Source organism: Amblyomma maculatum, chromosome 6 (assembly GCF_055883805.1).
Source record: "Amblyomma maculatum isolate TAMU_Amacu chromosome 6, ASM5588380v1, whole genome shotgun sequence".
Lineage (NCBI taxonomy): Eukaryota > Metazoa > Arthropoda > Arachnida > Ixodida > Ixodidae > Amblyomma > Amblyomma maculatum.
In genome coordinates, this window is record NC_139349.1 from 136,788,219 (window position 1) to 136,810,111 (window position 21,893).

The 21,893-nt window shown below is 48.2% G+C and overlaps 1 protein-coding gene across 1 annotated transcript in view; it reads right to left on the reverse strand.

The window, feature by feature from the left end:
- The window catches only part of l(3)L1231 (zf-C3Hc3H domain-containing lethal (3) L1231), a 55,963-nt gene that overhangs the window by 20,246 nt on the left and 13,824 nt on the right, over positions 1-21,893 (reverse strand). The window contains exons 7-9 of the mRNA XM_084607464.1: positions 20,281-20,414; positions 17,031-17,916; positions 7,519-7,683 (exon numbers count right to left, since the gene is read on the reverse strand). Of these exons, the coding sequence (XP_084463590.1) occupies positions 7,519-7,683; positions 17,031-17,916; positions 20,281-20,414 (1,185 nt within the window). The remainder of the gene's footprint in view (positions 1-7,518; positions 7,684-17,030; positions 17,917-20,280; positions 20,415-21,893) is intronic.

The window sequence follows — 21,893 nt, forward strand, 5'->3', positions numbered from 1 at the left end:
TGAGGTAGAGAAAATCGGTCGAGAGATAGGTACTCCCTCAAAAGTCAATTCATAGCAAGAATTTTTCAGCAAGCTTCATTAACAACAGATATCAGCAATTAAAAATAGCGCTCCTCCTCTTCCCCCTAAACTCAACTCTGACACACACACACAAAAAAAAAAACGAAAATAGCTCGGCAACTCTGCTCCGACCATGAAATGTCATCGGGTGACGCTCGGTTCGCAGACTTCCCGTTGTCGCACTTGTTTTCTCGAGCGTTGCCTACGCATTCATCGGTCTCTGCCTTTCCTTTCCCGTCTGCGCTTGCACAGCCTTCAACCTTGTCTCATCTCCCTCGACCACCAGCATGTGGGCAGGCTGCTGTCCCCACACACCGGCGGCTGCCGCAGAGAAGCAATTCATATCCCTGTCCCATTGAGTGCAAATTAGCGTGCAATCCTACCGAGTAGGGCTTTCTGCAAGACCCCATTTTTTTCTCTCGCACTGCCGGCCAGTCTCCGGTGTCAGTAGCTTTGGTACCTCCCTCTGCGGTTTGACCAATGTTGGCCGGTCTCCTTATGGAGTTGACGCGATTGCAACAATTCTGCAAGGATAGGTCTCTTCGATTTGACTGCACCAGTTGCACTAGTTCGAGCAGTGCAGCACCGCCGTCCTCGTTACGCCGGTGCCACCCGTGCCGTCTACACGTCTCTCCTCATTTTGTCAAGGTGCAGGACTAGTTCTGCACGAGCTCTCGCCCATCCTGCACTCGTTCCAGAGGAGGTGCAGAAAAAAAAAAAGTGCAGCATGGTGCACGCGCCGCTTGGTCAAGAGCAGACGATGTTGCTCATCGTTGTGCAGAACTTTGTAAAGTCCGTCTCCTTCAGAACCCTGACGGTTCGATGCTAACGAATCCGCGAATGGTTGCCTATACAGGGTAGTTGGGCTGCATGCTGGTGATCAGCATTTTGTTGGTAGAGGAGCGGTATTATATGTAGTTGTGGCCACATACATAGCAGTATGTGGCCGCGTTGTCCTATGTAGTATTGACAGCATCTTGCGCAGCGATGTGGATAGGACCAGTGCTTCTGAACTACCTGTGCTGGAGTAATGCTACGTTGTCCACACTGTTTCCTGCGGCCGAATATCGTGCATTTTCTTTTCCTTCTTCTTACAGCCAGAACAACAAAATCTCAGAACGCTGACAAGGGTTGCTACGAACAGAAATCAGTTGCAAATGATCGAGTTACTGTCTTGCCAAGTGAGTGTGAGAGGCCCAATCCATACGATAGCGTGCGCACCAACTCTGCGGCATCAAACTTGTCGCCCACGGAGTACATAGACGTCTGAGAGTCAATGTATATACACCGCGCAATGAGGTATGTGCGTCTTTTCAGCAGCAGCGCTTTTGAACAGAAGACCGTAATCCTTAGATTTATACCGTTGAACCAATCAAGCGTCTCGTTAGGAAGTCTTATTTAAAGTAATACTCATGGCAATTGCTTACAGTGTTAATTCTCTCGTACCCAGGCACATGAATGGCATTTTTGCTGACCGGCCGATATAACAATCGTGCAGTCGCACGTAGGTTGGTCAATTGGTCGCAGTCAACGTCACTGTCGCAAAGTCGTCGCCACTTTCCGAACAAGTGCAGTAGGCCTACGGCACGCGATACATGAAATGTACACAGTCAAACCAGACTATATCGAACCCGTTTACATCGAATTACCCCGTATATCGAACAATTTATGAACATTGTATTGTTAAAAAGAAAATATATAGCAAAAAATACTAATATATCGAACAAAAATAGCAGCCGCGCTTGATATATCGAACTTCCAGCCGCGCAAAACTGCTCCAGAAGTTGGCTTTCCCGCGTGGCAGCTGGGCGAGCTGCGCCAACATCTCTCCCCAACAAAGTGGTTTAGCCCAACAGCGCTCGCACGGCGCTGCTCTCGCTCCCTCAGACAGCCACCCGGCCACCCCTAGCAAAAGTGGTTCGACCGCACACTCTTGTTTCACTCGCAGCTACCTCGTAGCCACGTGCGCCTGCATGCGGTTGTCTCTGACTCGCTCAACTGCTTCGTTCCGTGTGCTTCATAGCTTTGTGGGAGCGGTGAGCTCGTCTGCTTCGTGAAAGATGGCTGCTGTGAAGCGACAGAACCTAACCATTCTGCAAAGCTGGAGATCATCAGAAGAGTTGAGCGCGGAGAAAAGAAGTCGGATGTCGCCACAGCGTACAGCATCCCCAGAAGCACGCTGAGTACGATTTTGAAAAATAAGGCCGACGTTAGGGCTAAGGCGGACAAGAGGCCTGCTGCTACCACCAGCGCTCGACGAGTACAGACTGCTGCATTTGAAGACGTAGAGGCAGCAGTGTACAAATGGTTTGTAGACACTAGGTCGCAAAACATCCCCATTTCTGGCCCAATGATCGAACAGAAAGCGAAGGATTTCACTTTCATGCTGAACAGACCCGACTTCAAAGGCGGCTCAGGCTGGCTGCAGCGGTATAAAGAGCGTCACAGCATTATCAGCCGTGCTGTCACCGGTGAAAGCCGCGCAGTAGATTTCGGCAGCGTACAAAAGTGGATCGAAGAAAATTGGAACGACATCACAACAAGGTACCATCCCCGTGATATATTCAACGCCGATGAGACTGCTTTGTTCTGGCAAATACTTCCGAACAGAACGCTGGCCTGTCGTCATGACAAGTCCCACGGCAGGAAGGTCAATAAAGCCAGAATATCCGTGTTGCTCGCCACCAACGTCGACGGGTCAGCTAAGCTTCGACCGCTCGTAATAGGAAAGAGTAAATCGCCGCAGTGCCTAAAGAACGCACTTTCTGTTCCGGTGTCTTACAGATGGAACGGGAAAGCTTGGATGACAAGCGAACTTTTTGGCAAGTGGCTCAAGTCCTGGGACGACGACCTGGTAAGCCAAGGCAGAAATGTCTGCTTGCTGGTTGATAACTGCTCTGCGCACCATTGCAACGTCAGCGTCAGCAACATCGAGCTTCGTTTTCTTCCGCCCAACACAACGTCGGTGCTGCAGCCTTTAGACCAAGGTGTCATTCGTGCACTGAAGGCAGGCTATAGAAAGCGACTTGTGCAGAGGCTTTTGCTAAACCTCCACACTGGCCGGGAGCTGAAAACTGACCTCCTGGGAGCAATAACCATGCTGAATGCGTCATGGAACGACGTCAAACAAGAAACAATTCAGAACTGCTTCCGTCATTGTGGACTCTGTGCTTCCGGCGAGGCTGGCGCGAGCTCATCAAACAATTACAGTGAACCCCTCAATAGCGGAGGAACTTGATGAGTTGTTCAGCCTGCTTTCCAAGTTCCCGGGTGCTGTTTGTGATGGGACTGCAGCAACAGACTTCGTCTCCGTCGACGACGATGTTCCGACAACCGGAAAGCTTGCTGACGAAGACATCATTGCCGATCTCACTAGGGATGTCGCCGGCGACAGTAACTGTGAGGATACGAGTTCGGACCCGCCATCGTGTTCCGATGCACTTCACGCGCTGAGCGTTGCTCGCCATTACTGTGAGTCAATAGAAGGCTGTGGGCTCAGCTGTTCCCAGTCGCTCGATAACGTTGAGAAGTGCATGCTGAATAATGCTTTCAAAATGAAAAAGCAGAAGAACATCAGCGACTATTTCTCGCATTAATAGTCCCACCGTAAATGTTTTTATCAAATAAAGAATGCTTTTTAATGACGTGCGGTTTATACATAGTCAAATTTTATAAAAGCTGTATTTCGAATTACCCGATTTATCGAACTAATTCCCATTTTTTTACGAGTTCGATATATCCGGGTTTGACTGTACTGCATGCATGCGTCTGCTAGGTTGCAGAGTCCTACACTTCCGTACAAGTTTTGGCAGTTGCCGTCGCACGCCAGTGTCGGAACAGGCACTGCACGCTCACGTGATTGCCTGGCACCGCTGCAGCACTCTTCAGAACTAGTGCAGCCAGAGCAAGCCAAATCGAAGAGACCTGATGCTGGCAGACGAGTGTGCGAGTTACAAGCGTGCAAACCCCCTCATTTTTAGCAAGAACGAGCACTTTCATGATAGTCAGCGAGAGGCATCTCTTGTGGTGCATAACGATTGGAATGTATACACTATTATCAGTGGGGAGCATGGACTGATCATTTCATGAGATCGCAACGAAGTTTGGATATCTGCTTACAGTAGAGCACAAATTACTTGTCCGCGAATCTTAAGAATTGAGATTAAGGGGGGAGGCTACCTTCGAATACCAACTTTTTGTTTCTTGAGATAACTGAATGAAATTTTTAGGGTAGACTCATGGCACGGCCATTTGAATAACTTCAAAGTTTCATGAAGCTGCGCACATTGGTACTCAAGTTATAGAAGTATATCAGAATGGTTCACATGGGTTCCTTGTACCATGCCTGGAGAACTTGCAAAATGTGTTGGCCCTATAAAATTCATTATGAAGGTCCCTGAATAGGTACCACAGGGCAAGACAGAGCCCTTTTTTTTTTATTTCCCTGCTGAAAAACTTAGCACTGCATTGAGGTTAGTGCCACTAATTGGACTTGCATTAGTCTAATTTTGATTATTGTTAATTCCAGAATCAATGTTTTGAAAAAATGAGCTTGTCTTGCCCTCAGAAATTTATTCAGGCACACAATAAAAAAAAACCAGGTGGGAATCCGATTAGCGTTTCCAGAGATACCGCGGGCTTAAGCAACCATACCATTAAAAAAATTCACTCTGAGAAAACGTCCCTTGAAGTTTAAAACGGCATTTTCAAGTCTAAAGTTTGTTTTTTCACTGCAGCACGTTGTGCCTCCACCTCCCCGATTCCCTCTGAAAGTGCATTTCCATGCAAACAGTGGACGACGCGTTTTTGCTTGCGATGACAGACGCGATACGGGAGGCTCAGATCGGCGTTTGAAGCGTACAGCAGGCACGCTTCAAACGCCGTCTCCTTATGTTGGCGCGAAAGATGCGCAGTTGGAAGTGGCAGAGCAGTCATCTAGTAGTGGTGTAGCAGAGGCAGCACTGATAGAAGCGTCTCCGCGACCGTTGACAATGCGCTTCGCTAACTTCGCAAATCGGACAGTATTCACAGAACGACGGTGTTTTGAACTTATTAGCGCGCATCGTGGCCGACCGTGCGACAATCCACAAGGTGCACAAAACCGTTCAAAACACGTCACCAGAATCAGTAACGAGCGATGATCACGGCGATCTCAAAAATGGTGAGACATGAAGCAATTCAGCGAACGCACAAAGAATGCCAGCTCAGTAGGCAGCCGGAGCAGACGACGCGCCGGGGAGGGGCCACCGCGTCAGCGCGCGCAGCAGCCAATAGCAGTCGTGCGATCCCCCACGTTCTCACGGAGCGCGCGCTTTGTCCAATCACAGCCCGAATTCGAGACGCAAGAAGCTCAACAATCCCTGTGAGGCCCCCAATCACAAGCGAGCCATGCTTCTGCTATGCCGCGGGCACCGCCGGCGAAGGCAACATGGAAGAGGGCAAGCATTCACAAACAAAACAAGACCAAGATGGCAGCGCTCGGTTCAGCGACAGAGAAATGGCGCACGCGCGAAGTTTGGGTACTTTTGCCGTTCGCTCGCGACTCTGGGGCTGCCGCACCCAATTGTGTATTTATTTTAAAGCAGTTCCACGATGAATTAGGCGTCTATAATTATAGAAAAGATAGTTTATAACATATACAGCCGAGATATGTACTTTTTGAAAAGCAGACTTTTTCGCGATTTTTCGACTTTCGAAACCCGCGTCCCCCCTTAACAAAAAAGGGTAGTGTAGTGTTTTTTTTTATTCTTCCGCATATCGCTTAGGAAGTACCAATGCGTGCACGCATGTGTTATCTCGTCTGTACGCATCGTCTGGGTCAGAATCGACGGCGCAAAACATCAACAAGGCAGCTCGGCACATACATTTCGGCAGCGCAGGTTGTCATCGATTTCCGCAGCTACACACAAGAATCGTACACAAGAGCATGCGAGCGACTAAGCTAGAGAGGCAGCCAAGCAGCCAATTCCAAAACGCCGTCCGCCGTAGCTTCAATGCTGAACAAACAAGGCCCAGCGACGACGAGGGAGCAGCGCATGACCGGATTTGAGTACTGTCGGCTGCAGCGCTCAAGGACAGCGTCTCTGCGGTAACCTGGCGGCACCCGGTGCTGCACTGAACCGATGCGAATTTGTGTACTTTCGCAATGCAGCTGAGGGCAGACCCATTTAATTAGACGAGACGCAACTACAATACGCTGTTGCTGCACTGTCGATCGGTACACGAAGGCTGACGCCACCTATTTTATGTGCTGCTCCTGAAATATGACCTGAAGAAGAAGTGTACAATCGGACCAGTTCGCGCTCTTTTCGCGCTCTGGTGCCGATGCACACTTTCAGTCAGACGCCACCACCTTCTCGGTTAACATTACGAACCAAAGCACCAAGCTCAGGGGTTCAGGCATGCAGGCATGCAGCACTCAAGCAGACTTTCGCAGCTACCGGAAGTATTTCCATGACGTAGTGGCCGTCGCGGCTGCAGCTAATGGCAGCCTGTCGTTCTCTGCAGTTGTGAAGTATGTACTCATGGCAGAATAGTTCCAAATCTCACTGCCACGCGACAACCGAGCAGCCCTCGAATTTCAAAAAATGCAGTTTTTAAAAATTAATAAATAGCTGCCTACGTTCCAAGGCGTTGTACTCTGGGGGAACGCTCGGAAGCATTCGTTCTACACATTCAGAACGTTTGATCAAAACATATAAATCGACTGAGCAGCCTAGAACAGTTTTCTCAGTTTCACAAGTACAGAAACAGATGCTAGAGACTACTCAGAGGGTTGATTTGGCAGCTTCGCATGTATAACATGTTTTGTGTTGCTGCTACGAACTTATTAGGCAGCTTCAACAGTTGTATCTTACCTCAGGGTGTGGAATGTTTTAAAGAATCAAGCATGCAATTTGGAAGTGCAAAAGAAGAGGAAAATTTAACCACAGGCACGTGAAGGGTTCTGCATGGACACCCCAATGGCAGTCTGGATAAAGGCAGTTACAAGCAGATTTGTGCGTGCCTTCCTCCGCCTACAGCACGCCTAACTCCACGTTAGGTTGGACATCATAGGAGGTCAATGTGCATTTGTACCGCTTCGTTAAGAACCATTTGGGTTTCTTTTTAACACATAGGTTACTCTACAGCATGCCCCTCCATACTCTTGATGACGAGCACTCAGAATATTGTGCACCATAGGCAAGTACCATAAGTAACAAATGAAATGCAAACGAAATGCTCACAATGCAAACAAACAAAACGCAAGAAGCACAGGTGGGATGCACTAGCACTTCCTCAACGTGACCTTCACACAACTTCAAAAATCATGTGCCCCAGAACCGGCCTCTTTCATTTAAGGTTTTCCGTTCTGCTGCTTCCATTTCTTTGGTCTAATCCATACATTTCATTTGTTGCTGATGGTACACAAAGCCAGCACTGTCATTTCCCAAGAGAGGGAGAGCCCCAAGGACATACCTGGTGAGAACTGGTTCTCGAGATCGCTTGCCAGGTCAGGTTCTATCCTCTCCGCCAGTTCCTTGGCCACAGTCTCAGTGCTTATGCCACCAGCGGTTACCACAGGCACGTATCCGTAGCTGTCAGCCATAGATGTTGCACCCAGTGTTCCGACGACTGCAGCAGCTGGAGGCAGCAACAAGGACGTGTGAATAGCAATATGGCTGGCAACAACGAAATAGCCTCTCCTCTACAGCCACCTTTCAGGCTGATGTCCCATGCATACCGCTGTCAGATTCGATCGGCATTCTGACATCTCTGAGCCACAAGAATAAAGCGTGATCAATGCACAATCACTACATCAGTGCTCAAAATCCCTTTAAAGCCAAAGACGACAAGCCGTGATGAAGCTGCTTCTCTGCCCCACTAATGGGCCTTCAACTTGACACTTTTTCAAGATGCTTTACTTTACTGCTTGAGGAAGCAACAGTTGCCCTTCTTTGACCTCTGAGAACATCAATGCCCATGGTGGTAGAATCTAGGTCAAGTTAACACTGCCTGTACAGAACAACAGCCCCCGTATGAAAACTGCCTTCCCTCCCCATCCAGAAAAGGACTGAGGCTAGTTGGTCATCATTACATTAAGAAATAATAAAATAAAAGACAACCTGGTCCTACACTTGCACCTACAAATATACAAGAAAACAACGGACAGTTGTTCAGGATGTCATCATGTGCAGATGAATTGTGTAGGATCCAAGTGTGCTAACACAAATACCTCCGCTTTTTGCAGACCTCTATGCTAGGAAAATATCCGTGTCTTCGCTTCCTTTGTTCATTTTCCACAAAAATTATGCTAACGACACACATGAATCTGAATTCACGAAACAGTACACCTGCGCTTTTAGAAATGTGCACAGGCTCGGGCCAGTCCAAAAGCCCGTACCTGGCCCCACCCGGGCCAGGCTCGGGCTGCTCTGAAGCCCTCTGCCTCGGGCGAACTGGGCCAGGCACAGCAACTTTTGCGGAAGCGCGAACATTGCCATGGCACGCTAGGTGTCCAGGATGCATAAAAATTATTTTCTGCATCCTCTCAATGCAAGAGCATCTGAGTTCTCACCCGACCTAGATCACCCTGTCCACCATGCACCCCCGTCGTTAACAGACATTTCAATTTCCGTTCCGAGATTTGCACCATGCTGGCGCCTCTCGCATCTCTGTTGTGGCTTGCTCCTGGCCTCGAATAGCCTTTGTGGAAGCGGGGTGAGACACGAGCTGAGTTCTCGGCCACAGAATTAAGTCTTTGCTCATAGTTAGAACCCTGCATGTTTTTAGAGAGGCAAGAAAACTGCGTACACAAAATTTGTTCTTCTTGCCAAGAACTTATATTTCGGCCTGTGAACACCTCTATGCACTCTGTCGCTAGCACAAGGCCTGTGGAAAATGCATGATGCGGGGTTCACAGCACACATAACTATGAAACACAACCAGCACTGTGTGCTGCTCATAAATGCCACATGACCCTACAGTGTAACATTTGATCAAACTTGAGATTAATGCCCCACCCCAGAGAATGCTGTAACACTCCAACTTAGCACGTGGCACGGTCACAGCGCCCACATAATGCTAGGCTGACTGCCATGTTCAGCGGCGTCCAGCGCATTCCGACTGACCCCGTCCCAATACAGAGTATAGACCGTTTACAGCGAGTAGTTCAACTCTTCCCTAACAGGTGGCGCCACCAGGACGGCCGTCATTGCTGGCCTTCGGAACGCATCGGCGCGCAGTGCTAACTGCTGCTGTGTATCTTGTGTAAGAATACCAGCTGACTTTTAAACAGCGCTGCCTTGATACAGGTGTCATCTGTATTATCGAAGTATTCCGCGAGGAAGTAGAGCTAATGACCCTGTTGTTTATTGGCGGAAGAACAGAAGACGATAAGGTGCACAATATGGCCTAGGCAACCGTTTTTCTGGGAGATGTATCACGAGTTCATGTTCCTTTCTGGGACAAGAAAGCGCCTGTGAATTGAAGAGAATGGCTATACCTCACGCCCCAGCTTGTTTTAGCGCCGGCAGTAGCCATGGCAATGCGAGAACGACCCTGACGTTTTCTCAGGAATTGGATATATTGAGTCTTTGCACTGCTGCCGAGTTTTTTTCGGAGGGCGTTAAGGTACCTTGACGTTGCTATTAATGTCTATGCAGTTATACGAATTGAATGCGCAGAGAAGGAAAGTTAGTGTGGCCATGTAAGTGAATCTGTTTACTTTAATTAGGTACTATTCCCTAGGATATGCGGGATCGAATCTCGGCCTCGGCGGCTGCTTTTCGCTGGAGCCAAAAACCCAGGCGACCGTGTTTTGTGCGATATCAGTGCACATTAAAGAACCCCAAGGGATGGGAATTTCCGCAGTCCTCCACTCATAGCCTGAGTCGCTTTGGGACGTAACACCGCACAAACAAAACCAAACTTTAATTAGACAAGTACTGCTGAAATACATGTAATAACTGCTGCTTTTATGAAACTAATGCACGGGCCAATGATGAAATTTACCATGATAAGATTTTTTTATATCCCCGCTTGCTTGGGCTGCGTACTGTGCGTTCTGAATTCCGGTGCAGTTTCCAGTCACCTTCGCCCGAGCGCAGGTGAACGCCGCTGAGCGCCTGATGCGGCCTTCAAGCAGCGTAATAGTCTTTTGAAGCCAGGACGTTTACAGGAGATACAATTATATCTTATCAATTGTCGGGGATTACACGCGCGTCCATATTGAGCAGTAAGTATTGTGCACAATGTTAAATGAATATTCATAATGCGTCTCAGCCAGCATAGTCTGAGCATGCGTTCGCCCTTTGCGCAAGAAAATTAAAAAAAAAATAAGTTTGAGGGGACAATCAGTTTGTAATCTTTTCAGTTTTACAGAAAATGTTTTCCACTGAGAGCGCTAGAGAGGGTATTGGTAAAAAAAAAGTTTAAAAAAAATGAGTCGACGGCTGACGGTTTGTCGAAACGTCTAGCCAATGCAGATAGTTAGGAGGATGCAATAAATGAAATACATGGTTAAATTAAACCTTTTTTAGCACCTACAAACACACTATGAGCATTCACAGGAAGTTTTTCGGCTGTCTACAAGCTGGTTGTCCCCAGCAATAGCGGGTACGCCGCACCGTGCAGCCGAGTACTAGCGCGCCGAAAGCCGTCAAACCAGAAGGCCCGAAGGCCAGCGATGGCGGAAGGGTCACGTGATCAAATATGGCAGCGCCCATGCGCTCGCGCTGTAAAGGGTCTATAGTTTCTATTTCATGCACACAATGCGCTGCATCAACTCTGACAAAAAATATGCTTCGCCAGCTTTGAACTGCCAGAATGTTTATGTGGCAGTCACCGTTACCATGAACACGTGAGCACATTTTCCAATAGCATCAAAGCAATACTGTATTTACTTGCATAATGCTCACTTCCCAACACTGGCTGTCAAAAATTTGATTTTTTTTTTTTTTGCATAATCATCACACCACCAAAGTTACTGCTGCGAGAGTCGTCTGCTAATGGGTGCCTCGATGTCAGCGCCCCCATTCAGGGTGGTGCCATCTTTTGGCCGGCCCCACGCCGCCTCTTACTCACTGTGAAGCTATCTTGAATCGCGGCGAGCGCTCGGGAACGGTCACAGTTGCTCAGTGCAAGTGGCTAAGCTTGTGTTGCTCGAGGCTGAGAATGACTCACTGATGGTTCTACTTGCTTGAGAGGGTTACAGTCGAACCTCGATGTAACGAACCTCAATGTAACGAAATTCGCAATGTAACGAATCTTTTTCATTTCTCTATCACTTCCCCATTGAAAACCATGTATTTTTTTTTTCGCGATTTAACGAAGTAATTTTGTACCACGCTTTCGATGTAACGAAGTCCTTGCACATCCCATGCATGTGCCAGGAGCGACTTTCATAATCGAATGAGAGATAAAGTTTAGCCGAGACAAAACGCATTTTGTATTTGCCCTTTTACGGGCCACTTTTGCCGACAGTCTGGGAATCTGCGAGAACGTACAGCCGCGCCATCTGTCGTACGCATACAAAACCCACGGCACGGAAGTTTCAAGATGTGACGCCACTGGCCAGACGGAGACTTGGAACGTGAAAGCGCAAACCGGAAATATGCGTACGTGAGGCCTGAGGAGGCTGACAAAGAGTGTCTCGTTGAGCTCGACTGAGGCCTACGAACAGCAGCAGCGTTTCTTCGACTTGGCTCTGTTCATCGTTCAGTGAGTTTTGTGTTCAAGATGTGTTCAAAAGTGCTCCTCGCAAGAGAAAAGCTTTGTCTATGGACATGAAAGCCAAGTTCATCACTGAAGTAATGAACGGTGAAAGGAAGAAGACTGTTGCCGAAAGGTACAAACGATTCTTAAATTGAAAGAAAGCATTATGACTGCCGTTAGTGCGGGTGGCTCAGGCCTGCAGCGGAAAAGATTAAAGGAGGCAAGCTACGTCGACGTAGAAAAGGCCCTCTTCATGTGGTTCTTGGATATGCGTGCCAAAAACATGCCGTTGAGCGGGGCCATTCTACAACAGAAGGCCCTGAATTTCGCTTGCATTCTTGGGTGCGACTTCAAAGCCAGCAGCGGGTGGCTCCAACGATTTAAGGAGAGGCACAACAGTGTTGGAAAGGTGGCCAGCGGCGAGTCGGCCGAGGCGAACGAGATTGGAGCATCTGACTGGCTGCGTGATCATGTCCCGGGCATTTTGGCGCGTTTCGACGTCGCCGACATTTACAATGCCGACGAGACAGTATTTTTTTATCGGCTGTTGCCAAAGAAAACATTGGCGCTGCGAAATGACAAATGCCATGATGGCAAGCACAGTAAGCAGCGTTTAACTGTTCTTTTCTGTGCCAACATGAATGGCAGCGATAAACGCGTGCCATTCGTAATTGGAACAAGTGAGAAGCCGCGCTGCTTTAGAGGCAAGAAAACGATGCCGGTGAAATACACGTCAAACACGAAGGCGTGGATGACGCGGGATTTGTTCACAAAATGGCTGAAAGACTTGGATGCTGAAATGCGCAAGCAGGATAGAAGCATCTGCCTACTTGTGGACAACTGCTCCGCGCATCATGTTCAAGACTGTGCGCTCACCAACGTCGAGCTCAAATATTTTCCCGCCTCCCTGATACAACCACTGGACCAGGGTATTATTAACAGCGTGAAGTGTTCGTACCGCAAGCAGGTGATTGAAAGGCTGCTGCTGAACATTGAGCTCAAAAGAGAGACCAAAATCGACGTATTCATGACCTTGGAGATGTTATCGCGTTCATGGGAGTCGACGAGCAGCGAGATTATAGCGAACTGCTTCAATAAAGCGGGCTTCAAGGATAGCATGCACTCAAACCAAGAACTGGGTTGCGAAGCTAATGACGACGACTACAAAAGCATGCCATCCACATCCAGCACAGACGTCGGTGACTCGTGGCAGCTACTCTGCGATCAGGGTGGTGCTCCCAGCAACGTGACACTTGAAGACTTGTTTCAGCGAAGCTTGTGCTCTTACAACCGAAGAGCTGGATGATGCCGCTATAATTCAGAGTGTCACCGACACGGGAATGGAGGATAACGACTCTGACCAAGACGCCCATGTGGCGAGCAGCGCGCCTACACCGACGCAAGTCATGGATGCGCCGGATGTTCTGCGGGCGCGCATTCACATGAGCAGGCCTTGGTAGCCCTGTCTACATACGAGCGCCTTATAATGCCGACGCTTACTAAAAAGCGTCAGTAGAAGTTGACGGAGTTCTTTGCTGCCACGTGAACTGGATCAACTGCACGTACTCCACAAAGTTCCAATAAATATTTTTGCATTCATGAAACAGTCTCGTAATTCCATGAATAACACGACCATTGAGTTAGTAAACCGAATTTTCTTGCAGCATCCTTTTTTTTTTTTGCGTGCAATGTCCTCGTAGAAAAAAAAATGTCCAGTGTTGACAAACTGATAGAGCTAGTGTGACCGTACCGTTAAAACGGGCGATCAGCGAAAGAAAATAAAATAAAAATGTGCCCTGATCGCATACAGCGAATAAAATAAAGTGCAGAGCAAGAAAAGCGACGTAATTAAGCACTAATAGAAACCGTTCACTTAACCGTCACATAAGCGTTCGCCAAGAGCTTCGTCGCGAGCACAATCCCACCGTCAGCAAGAACGAGCCGCGCCGGCGTGAGCGATGCGAACATATTTCTTTTATTTCTTTCCCCATTGATGCGCCCCCGCCTGCAAATGTTTAATGATGATACCAGTAGCGACATCTTGTGGCGGCTTTGAGTACTAGGCATTGTGCTCGTTCTTTGCTATGTGCACACGGAGAAAAATGATGCCGTCGCGGTGTTTGCTATCAGTCATTATGCTCCTGATATAGAAAAAAACATCCGGTGTTTTGTTAGTGCTGCTATTACTAGAATTTCTTGCGTATTTCCTCATAGGTGTTTCACAAGTTCCCATCAACTAGCAGTGCTCCACGAACCAGTTATACTTTATTTTGACAGCCGAAACATGGGAACCTCGGCGTAACGAAATTCGCGATGTAACGAAATTTTTGGCTGCAAATAGGACTTCATTATATCGAGGTTCAACTGTATTCCGCGTGACTTACTAGCTTGTCGGTGAGCATCCCGTGCTTTTGTGTTGGCCGATGTGTGCCGGGTGAACGCGTAAAGGAATAAGCTATTTTCGCTTCCCCTGGGACTCAAAGGGAAGAAAGAAGTGGGAAGTTCAAGTTAACCTGGATTGACGGGAAGCAATTGAAAGCTTATATATCGACGAGGTAAGTTGCAAGACAATTTATTCTTATTGACCTATATTTTGGAATAAATATAGCATACACTGTACACTGCTGCTGCGTAAGTACGGGAGAAAGCTGACATGTCTTTCGTTTTGAACATTGTTTTTTTATGCGTGTGTTGCTGACTTCCTTAGATTACCGTAAAAACCCGCGTATAATACGAGTTTTTTTTCCAACTTTCAGCGTTCCAAATTTCCGCCTCGTATTATTTGCGGATCCCAACCAAAATGTCAAAGTTTTGCGAGAAGTTTTGGTTTCGTTGTTGCCGCGTGGCTACGGCTTGGCTTTGTTATCGATGTGCGGCTACGGCTTGGCTTCGTTGCCCTAACGTGGCCGCACCCCGCAGTGGCCACGACGTCGAGGTGTCGTCTCTTTGTTGTTGAGTCGTCGAGTGCGCACAGCATCAGCGCATGTGCTCTCGTGCAAACCACGGTTCGCGAAAAAGTGCACGCTTTTTTCTTTAAGTGAACGAGCAGGATGCCAGGGTCTCGGAAACAGTACTCGGCTGCTTTTAAGAGAAAGGTGATTTTAGTTGCTGAAAACATCGGCAACAGTGCGGCCGGGAGGCAGTTTGGCGTCACCGAGGGAAGCATTCGCGGATGGCGACGACAGAAAGAAGCCCTTTTCGCGTGCAAGGGAATGCGAAGAAGCTTTCGCGGGCCAAAGAATGGCGCATTCCCGGAAATTGAACTCGCTCTGACGGAGTTCGTACGAGAACAGCGAGCATCGCATCTAGCTGTGAGCGTAGAGCTTATGCAAGCAAAAGCTAGGGAGCTTGCAAGGGAAAAGGGAATTCCGAGCTCCGCCTTCAAAGCAAGCAAGCACTGGATACATCGCTATATGTGCCGTGCTGGATTCTCGCTACGCCGGCGAACCTCGATTTCACAAAAGCTGCCCGAATCCTTCGAAGAGCTGCTGGTGGCTTTTCAGCGCCACGTGATTTCTTTGCGAAAGACCAAAAACTTTCAGCTGGGGCAAATAGGCAATGCTGACCAGACGCCGGTTTACCTGGACATGCCATCGCCCCTCACCGTCCATGAGAAAGGCTCTAAACAAGTTTGTATCCGGTCTACTGGAAACGAGAAGACGCGGGTTACAGTCATGCTATCGTGCACGGCAGACGGCCGCAAGCTCCCGCCCTATGTCATCTTCAAGCGCAAGACAATGCCGAAAGGTGAGGAGCTGCCGAAGAATGTCATCGTGAGATGCCACGAAAAAGGTTGGATGAACGAGGATCTTGTCCTCGACTGGGTGAAGTCAGTGTGGTGCAAACGGCCCGGTGCACTGTTGTCCTTTCCATCCATCCTCGTGCTGGACGCGTTTCGTTGCCATTTGGCCGACTCGGTGAAAAGGCTGCTAAGCGACTGCCGCACAGAACTTGTTGTGATTCCGGGTGGGATGACCTCACAACTTCAGCCTCTCGACGTTTGTGTCAACAAACCCTTCAAGGACGCAGTCAAGCGATGCTACGCGGAATGGATGCGGTCAGGTGAGCCTGCAGTGACGCCGGCCGGGCGGCTGAAGCGAGCATCGCCAGCCACGCTGTGCAAATGAATTGTGGACGCGTGGGCAAGCATCCCAGAGGAGCTTGTGCGCCGTTCGTTTAAGAAGTGCGGCATCTCAAACGCCCTCGATGGCACAGAAGATGAGTACCTGTGGGATGATTTGTCCGACAAAGAAATTTCCGAGGAAAGCGCTGCTGAAGATGAAAGTGATTGAAGTGTGAGGTCCGATTTCAATAAATGTCTTGTTTTTTCTCTCTCGTATTATATGCGGTAAAAACTTTTTTTTTCCATTTCGCGTCTCCAGAATTTCACCTCGTATTATATTCGGGTTCGTATTATACGCGGGTTTTTACGGTAATATACTGTAACAGCCGCAAAGAAGATGAGGCGCTAGGTGCTGTGGAAGAGAACAATGTTTGTTGGTAGGGCGCGTGCGTACAGCCTGAGAGACAGTAGCTGACAAGGTGTCTCTGACAGTCCGATCGTAGTGAAGGCCTTCGAGCGTAACAACTTGGCGGAGGCTTGCTGAGTATCGACCTCATCTGCCACGGGCCATCACAGATATATATTATAAGTGACCGCGACCGTCAGTTCACTGCGAATGTCGTCGAAGAACTCTTGCGTCTCTGCACAACAAATTTTCGCCACTCGACGCCCTATCACCCGCAAACAAACGGCTTGATTGAGCGCATAAACTGAACATTGACCAATATGCTGTCAATGTACGTGGCCGCCGATCACAAAAACTGGCACACCATCCTGCCTTTTGTAACCTATGCTTTTAACACGCTTTTAACTGCGGTGGCTCATTGAGATCATAAACAACATTTCTGCCATGACAGTTCATGTCTTATCTTCATGAAATTACGTGGGTTTTCCAAATACATGCATTAAAATGAAGGCAGCACTAGGGAATCGAGAAAGTCCGTAATATTAAGCAATTCGCTACATGGAGGTTCGTTACACCCGGGGTTAACTGTAAGAAAAAGCAGGACTGTGGCAATAGCTCTAAGTCAGTGCATCATGAAATTTCCCAACAATGTAGCATGTAACCTCATCATACTGACCACTTCAATTAAAGCACATGAAGAGCTGCAGTAGTTGCACTAAACACATCCCATGGCAACTGGTGAGAATTCCGCACACATATTTGCATGATCTCAGATGAAAACGACAACCAGCGAAAGGAGAAACGCACCGGGTGCTTCCATGGCCACCACTGAGGAGGAATGCGGCACAGCTACCGTGGTCTGTGCCACCAGGTGCGGGTGACTTGCCGGAGGAGGTCGTGCAACCAGTGCCCCGCCGGCCACCAGGTGCGATGGAGATGACTGGTGTGTCACGACAGGCATCACAGCTGCTGGTGCATTCACCAAGTGGTTTGTTGTGGTGGGAACAGCAGCCATGGGCAATTGGGAGTGGTGAATGGCCATTGCGCGGGTTGTCGCCAGGACGTGAGGTGCCGCCGCTGCCACTGCTGCTGCTGCCGTCACTGCCACAGGGGCGTGGCTAGTTGTCGCTGTTGACCTTGGCAGGGGATGGCTCGTCAAGATTGGCATTGTGACGGCAGCCGAAGAGGAGGACGAGGAGGGCAGCGAGTGGTGCATCTGCTGTTGGTGGTGCACCATAGGGGGCGGAGACTTGGGCTCCGTCTTGATGCGCACCGCCGTTGCACACCCAACAGGCACCACCGTTTGCAGTAGGGGCTGTGGGGTGGTCACGGCAGCAGGCGGTGTCAGAGCAGGGGCTTGACCAGAGGACAGTGTCGCTCCCCCAGGGGCCACAAGGTTGCCAAGAAGGCCCGATGAGGAATCGCTGCCGCCAAGGAATGGGGGCGACCGAGACGAGCATGGCGATGAGGAAGACGAAGAGGAGGCTGGAGAGTGGATAAGCACCTCGAGCGGCAAGCACGATGAAAATGGTGATGAGGACGGGGAATGGGGAGCTGGAGGTGGAGATGCCATGCCCAAAGGTGCAGGCTTCTTCTTCTTGCCCCTTTTGGGTGGCCGCGTGAGTGCAGGTGGCTTGGACTTCTTGCGGGGCTTTTTCGGTTTTGGCTCAGAAGCCATCTTGTTGTAGTTATCCTGAAGCAAGCATGAAAAAAAATTGGGGCGGCAGCACCCCATGCAGACAATTAGAGAGAGGAAGTAAAACAATGTCACCATTCAACGCAGCCTTCAAAGGCAATCCTCTTCCAGCAACATTATTCCTCACATAACAATGCAATGCTTCCGCCCGCCACAAGAGAACTGTGCCATTCAGAGTAAACATGGATTAAATACCTGAAATCTATTTTTGCTAGTGGCAATACCGTATTTACTCGCAGAATGCTCACACTCCCAACATTGAACGTCAAAAATTTAAAAATTCTTTTCTCTCATAATTATCGTGCCACCAATATTACCACTGCGAGAGTCGTCTGCTAGCAGCAAGCGTCATCTTTGAAGCGCTACAGAACCTAACTGGCCTCATTGTGTGCAAGCGCTATCAGGCGGCGAAAGTGTGTTTGGGTAGATCATCATCATCATAGGTTATGTCGTCAATTTTTTTAACCTCCATGATGGTCGTAGTCATCGCCATTTCTCGAGGTGCCTCCGGGTCTCGTTGCCATTGTTCCTTCGTTCCGCCCGTGTTACTTGCTTTGTTCCACCGTCTACCGTGTTCTTGGTGCCGCATCGCAATAGGGCGGTACACAAGTTATACAGCTGCTTTTAAACTGAAAGCTTTCAAGTATGCGCTACAGCATAGCAACCGCGCTGCCAGCAGGCACTTCGGCATCAACGAGTTCTGCATAGTACACTACTGGAGACAGCGATTGCAGTGTCGACACGTACTCAGATCAAGTCTCTGATCAAGAGTGCAACTGTATGGTCTGCTGTGAGCATTACACCATGAAACGCGGGGAGTGATGACGAGGCTGCGTGCGGCAAATAAAGTGCTTTAGTAATCTGTGCTTTTGGCGACACTGTACTTTTATAACAAGGATAAGTTGTGCTTGAAAGTAATGTTTTGGTTATATTTACAATAGCTGGCCTAAGATTCCCGATTCCCATCTATTTAAATTTGCTTTTAGCGTTCCTCCAAAACATTTAGTAGAAAATTTTCTCTGCATAATTATCGTACCCCCCCACCTTAGCATCAATTATCCGCGAAAAAAAAGTGCGAGCATTATGCGAGTAAATACGGTACAAGTAACTCGTGTAAGCAGGGCCTTCAGCAGGTAATGCATGTTGTCAATGCTAAAGCATACTTTTGACATGTGGCGCTGCTGTTCAGATAACAACAGTAGAATCTCGGTGATATCAATCCAGTTGATAAGAATACATGAAAGCCCCTAGCCTGGAGAGCATTGTGTACAATGCAACACGCAGAATTTTTTGTTCCAGTATTCTTTGTGTGCCACTATGAATGACACTAAAGCACGAACCACGACCAAAGCCTTGAGCACAACACGCTGCCCACATAATGTTAACTTCGTGATCACCAGCCATGCTGCACACACTGCATGCAGTCGCGACATGTTGCCTGTCCGTCGTCGCTGTTGCAACACCTTGTTACACTTTGCATACCGCAATAAGGTGGTGGCAGCACAAATCGCTGACATCGCAATCATCAATTGTGCTAAGCACTGCAAGCAGTTGGCGGCAATGCACGCAGCAGGCACACACAGCCCATGTGATGTCGACTCCATGATTGTAATCATATTGTGCACACAGGGAGCAGTTTGCGGAGGTGCACAGCCCACCCATTGCAGATTTCGCAACCTCCTCCTGCGCTGTACGCACTGCGGATGAGCTGCAGCCGTGCGGCTGTAAATAAACCTGTTTGACTGTAAACAGATTTGCACGAATGCCATTCCCATGCTATTGCACACCGATTTTAGTTTGTTTTAATGATGAATCTTTTCACGACCCTGTGAGATTCGCATCACCAAGGTTCTGCTGGAGTGTCACTCGAGATATAAATCAATACTCTGCTCCTGCCCCGCCGGTCCATTGATGATGTCAAAGATGACATCGTGGCGCATACGTAGCTCAGCAATGAACGCATAACAATGCAATTCAAAAAAAAGGAAATCACAAGTGGTAAATTGTACCCCATTCTGCCATCCTAAGTGGCTTGCAGCCCAACTGGCCAGTGACACACTTTCTTTGCCAAGTTTCTCATTATGGTGCAAGGCGTACTTTGGAAATGAAAGTTTACACTGCTTGTATGCAACCGACGAAGTAAGGGACTCAAATTTTTATTGCTTGCAACTGACTTGTATAAGCAAGGATGATCTTTTCAGACGCACGGAGTTCCATCCATCCTGCCAGGGACAAGCGCCAGCACCAGGAACCTGCTGCTGAAAAGTTTGGCCAAAACTAGGCCATGCCTACCTTGGACCACATACAACAAGCACAGAAGATGGAAGTGAAGGCTCCTCAAACGAAGAGAGAACCACTCACCCTCTTCTTGGCATGTTCCGGGCAGAGGGGCAGCTCGTGGCACATGTCAAACACTGGGACACAGCACTGCGTGTTGTCTGCAAACTTGGCAGTGCAGTGCTCAAACAGAAGCTGGTCTACGTTGTACATTATGTCTGGGAGCAATGGCAGTCAAGGAAATGACGCAAGAGAAGGATACTCCACTGAGGACAGTTCTCTAGGCAACTCACAGCCTCAGTGCAAATCAATTCTATTAACCTGTCCGGGTAGATTGGTGTCTGCACAAAAACTGAAGTGCATTCACTGTCGCGAGAAATTCTCTAAATTTTCCTCTAAATTTTCATAACACCAGATTCAAACTCCTGACAACTACACCACAAAAACCCCTCTGTGATCACCGTATTGCAGTGAATAATAGGCTGGCCTGGCTTCCAGGATCTGTGCAAAAACAACCCCCGACGAATGCACCTTACATGCAAAATTTCATTCATTATTTAATGTCGATAAAATCAGTATACGTTGTTAAAAGGCGGTAATCAATGTCCGTTGTCATCAGTATCAGCGTCCCAAGGAAGATTAAACTGAAAGAAATTAGTGGGCACAACACTTGCCTGCCCATGAGAAAAGTGGTGGTTCTTGGTGGTGCATCTAATTATTTTTTCTTTTTTCAGTTGCTGGAGCATGCCTAATAGTTTAAATGTATAGCGTTAAATTTTAGGAGAGGAAATTCTCTTTCTAATGATACTAGTCTCATTCAACACATTTACACCCTGGGCAATGAAAATAAAATTCATCAGAAATTTTCAACTAAAAAGTTATAAAATATCCCTCTTCTTTCCACAGAGGTGAAAAAAAAAAATTAAAATATATGTCTTCTGCTGCGAGTACTTTTACATGACATCAATAAATATCAGGATGTTATGTCCAGAACTTTTTAGGTTATGGGAAGAAATATGACTCCCTAGTGAAAATCATGTTAGCAGGCAAAGCAATGCTGAGGAGCAGGAAAATTCAATTTTTTTTTTATCGTCATAAACGGTTCGATGTCAACAGGCTTGGACAGGAAAGTGTAAAAACTTGTTCGCATGCAAGCGATTCAGAAAACTCAGCAGTAAGCAGCAGCGACGGAACGAAAATTTTCCAACGTGTTGGAACTGCATCATCCTGGTCACTCGAGCAGCTGCGGCAGTCCAAAAAAGGTTTTTGCGTCACAGCGGCAGAAATCGTTGGCATTTTTGGTTGCATGTGAAACAGCCTTAAAGCTTCGCCTTGAGGGTATGATGCGATAGCAACGCGTGGCCTCTGCACAGCTTCGTACTGCTCGTACATTATCTTCTGGGGCGGCAGTGTACATCAGATTGCGAGAGTTGCCGTGGACACCGCATGCAGGCACCCCTATGCCACTACTCCAAGCAAAACATGAAAAGACAACATCCACTGTGCGACTCATGGATTACACACATATTAGTATAAATATGTCATGACCCTATCAACCAATCAGGATTATTTACCCGCAGCCAACTATGCCAATGGTGATGATGGTGGCTTTTCTATGACACGGTACTTTTATGCCATCGCATGTTAACAGCTCCACTATGGTGGCTCAAGTGTATGGTCGCTCACCTACCATATCG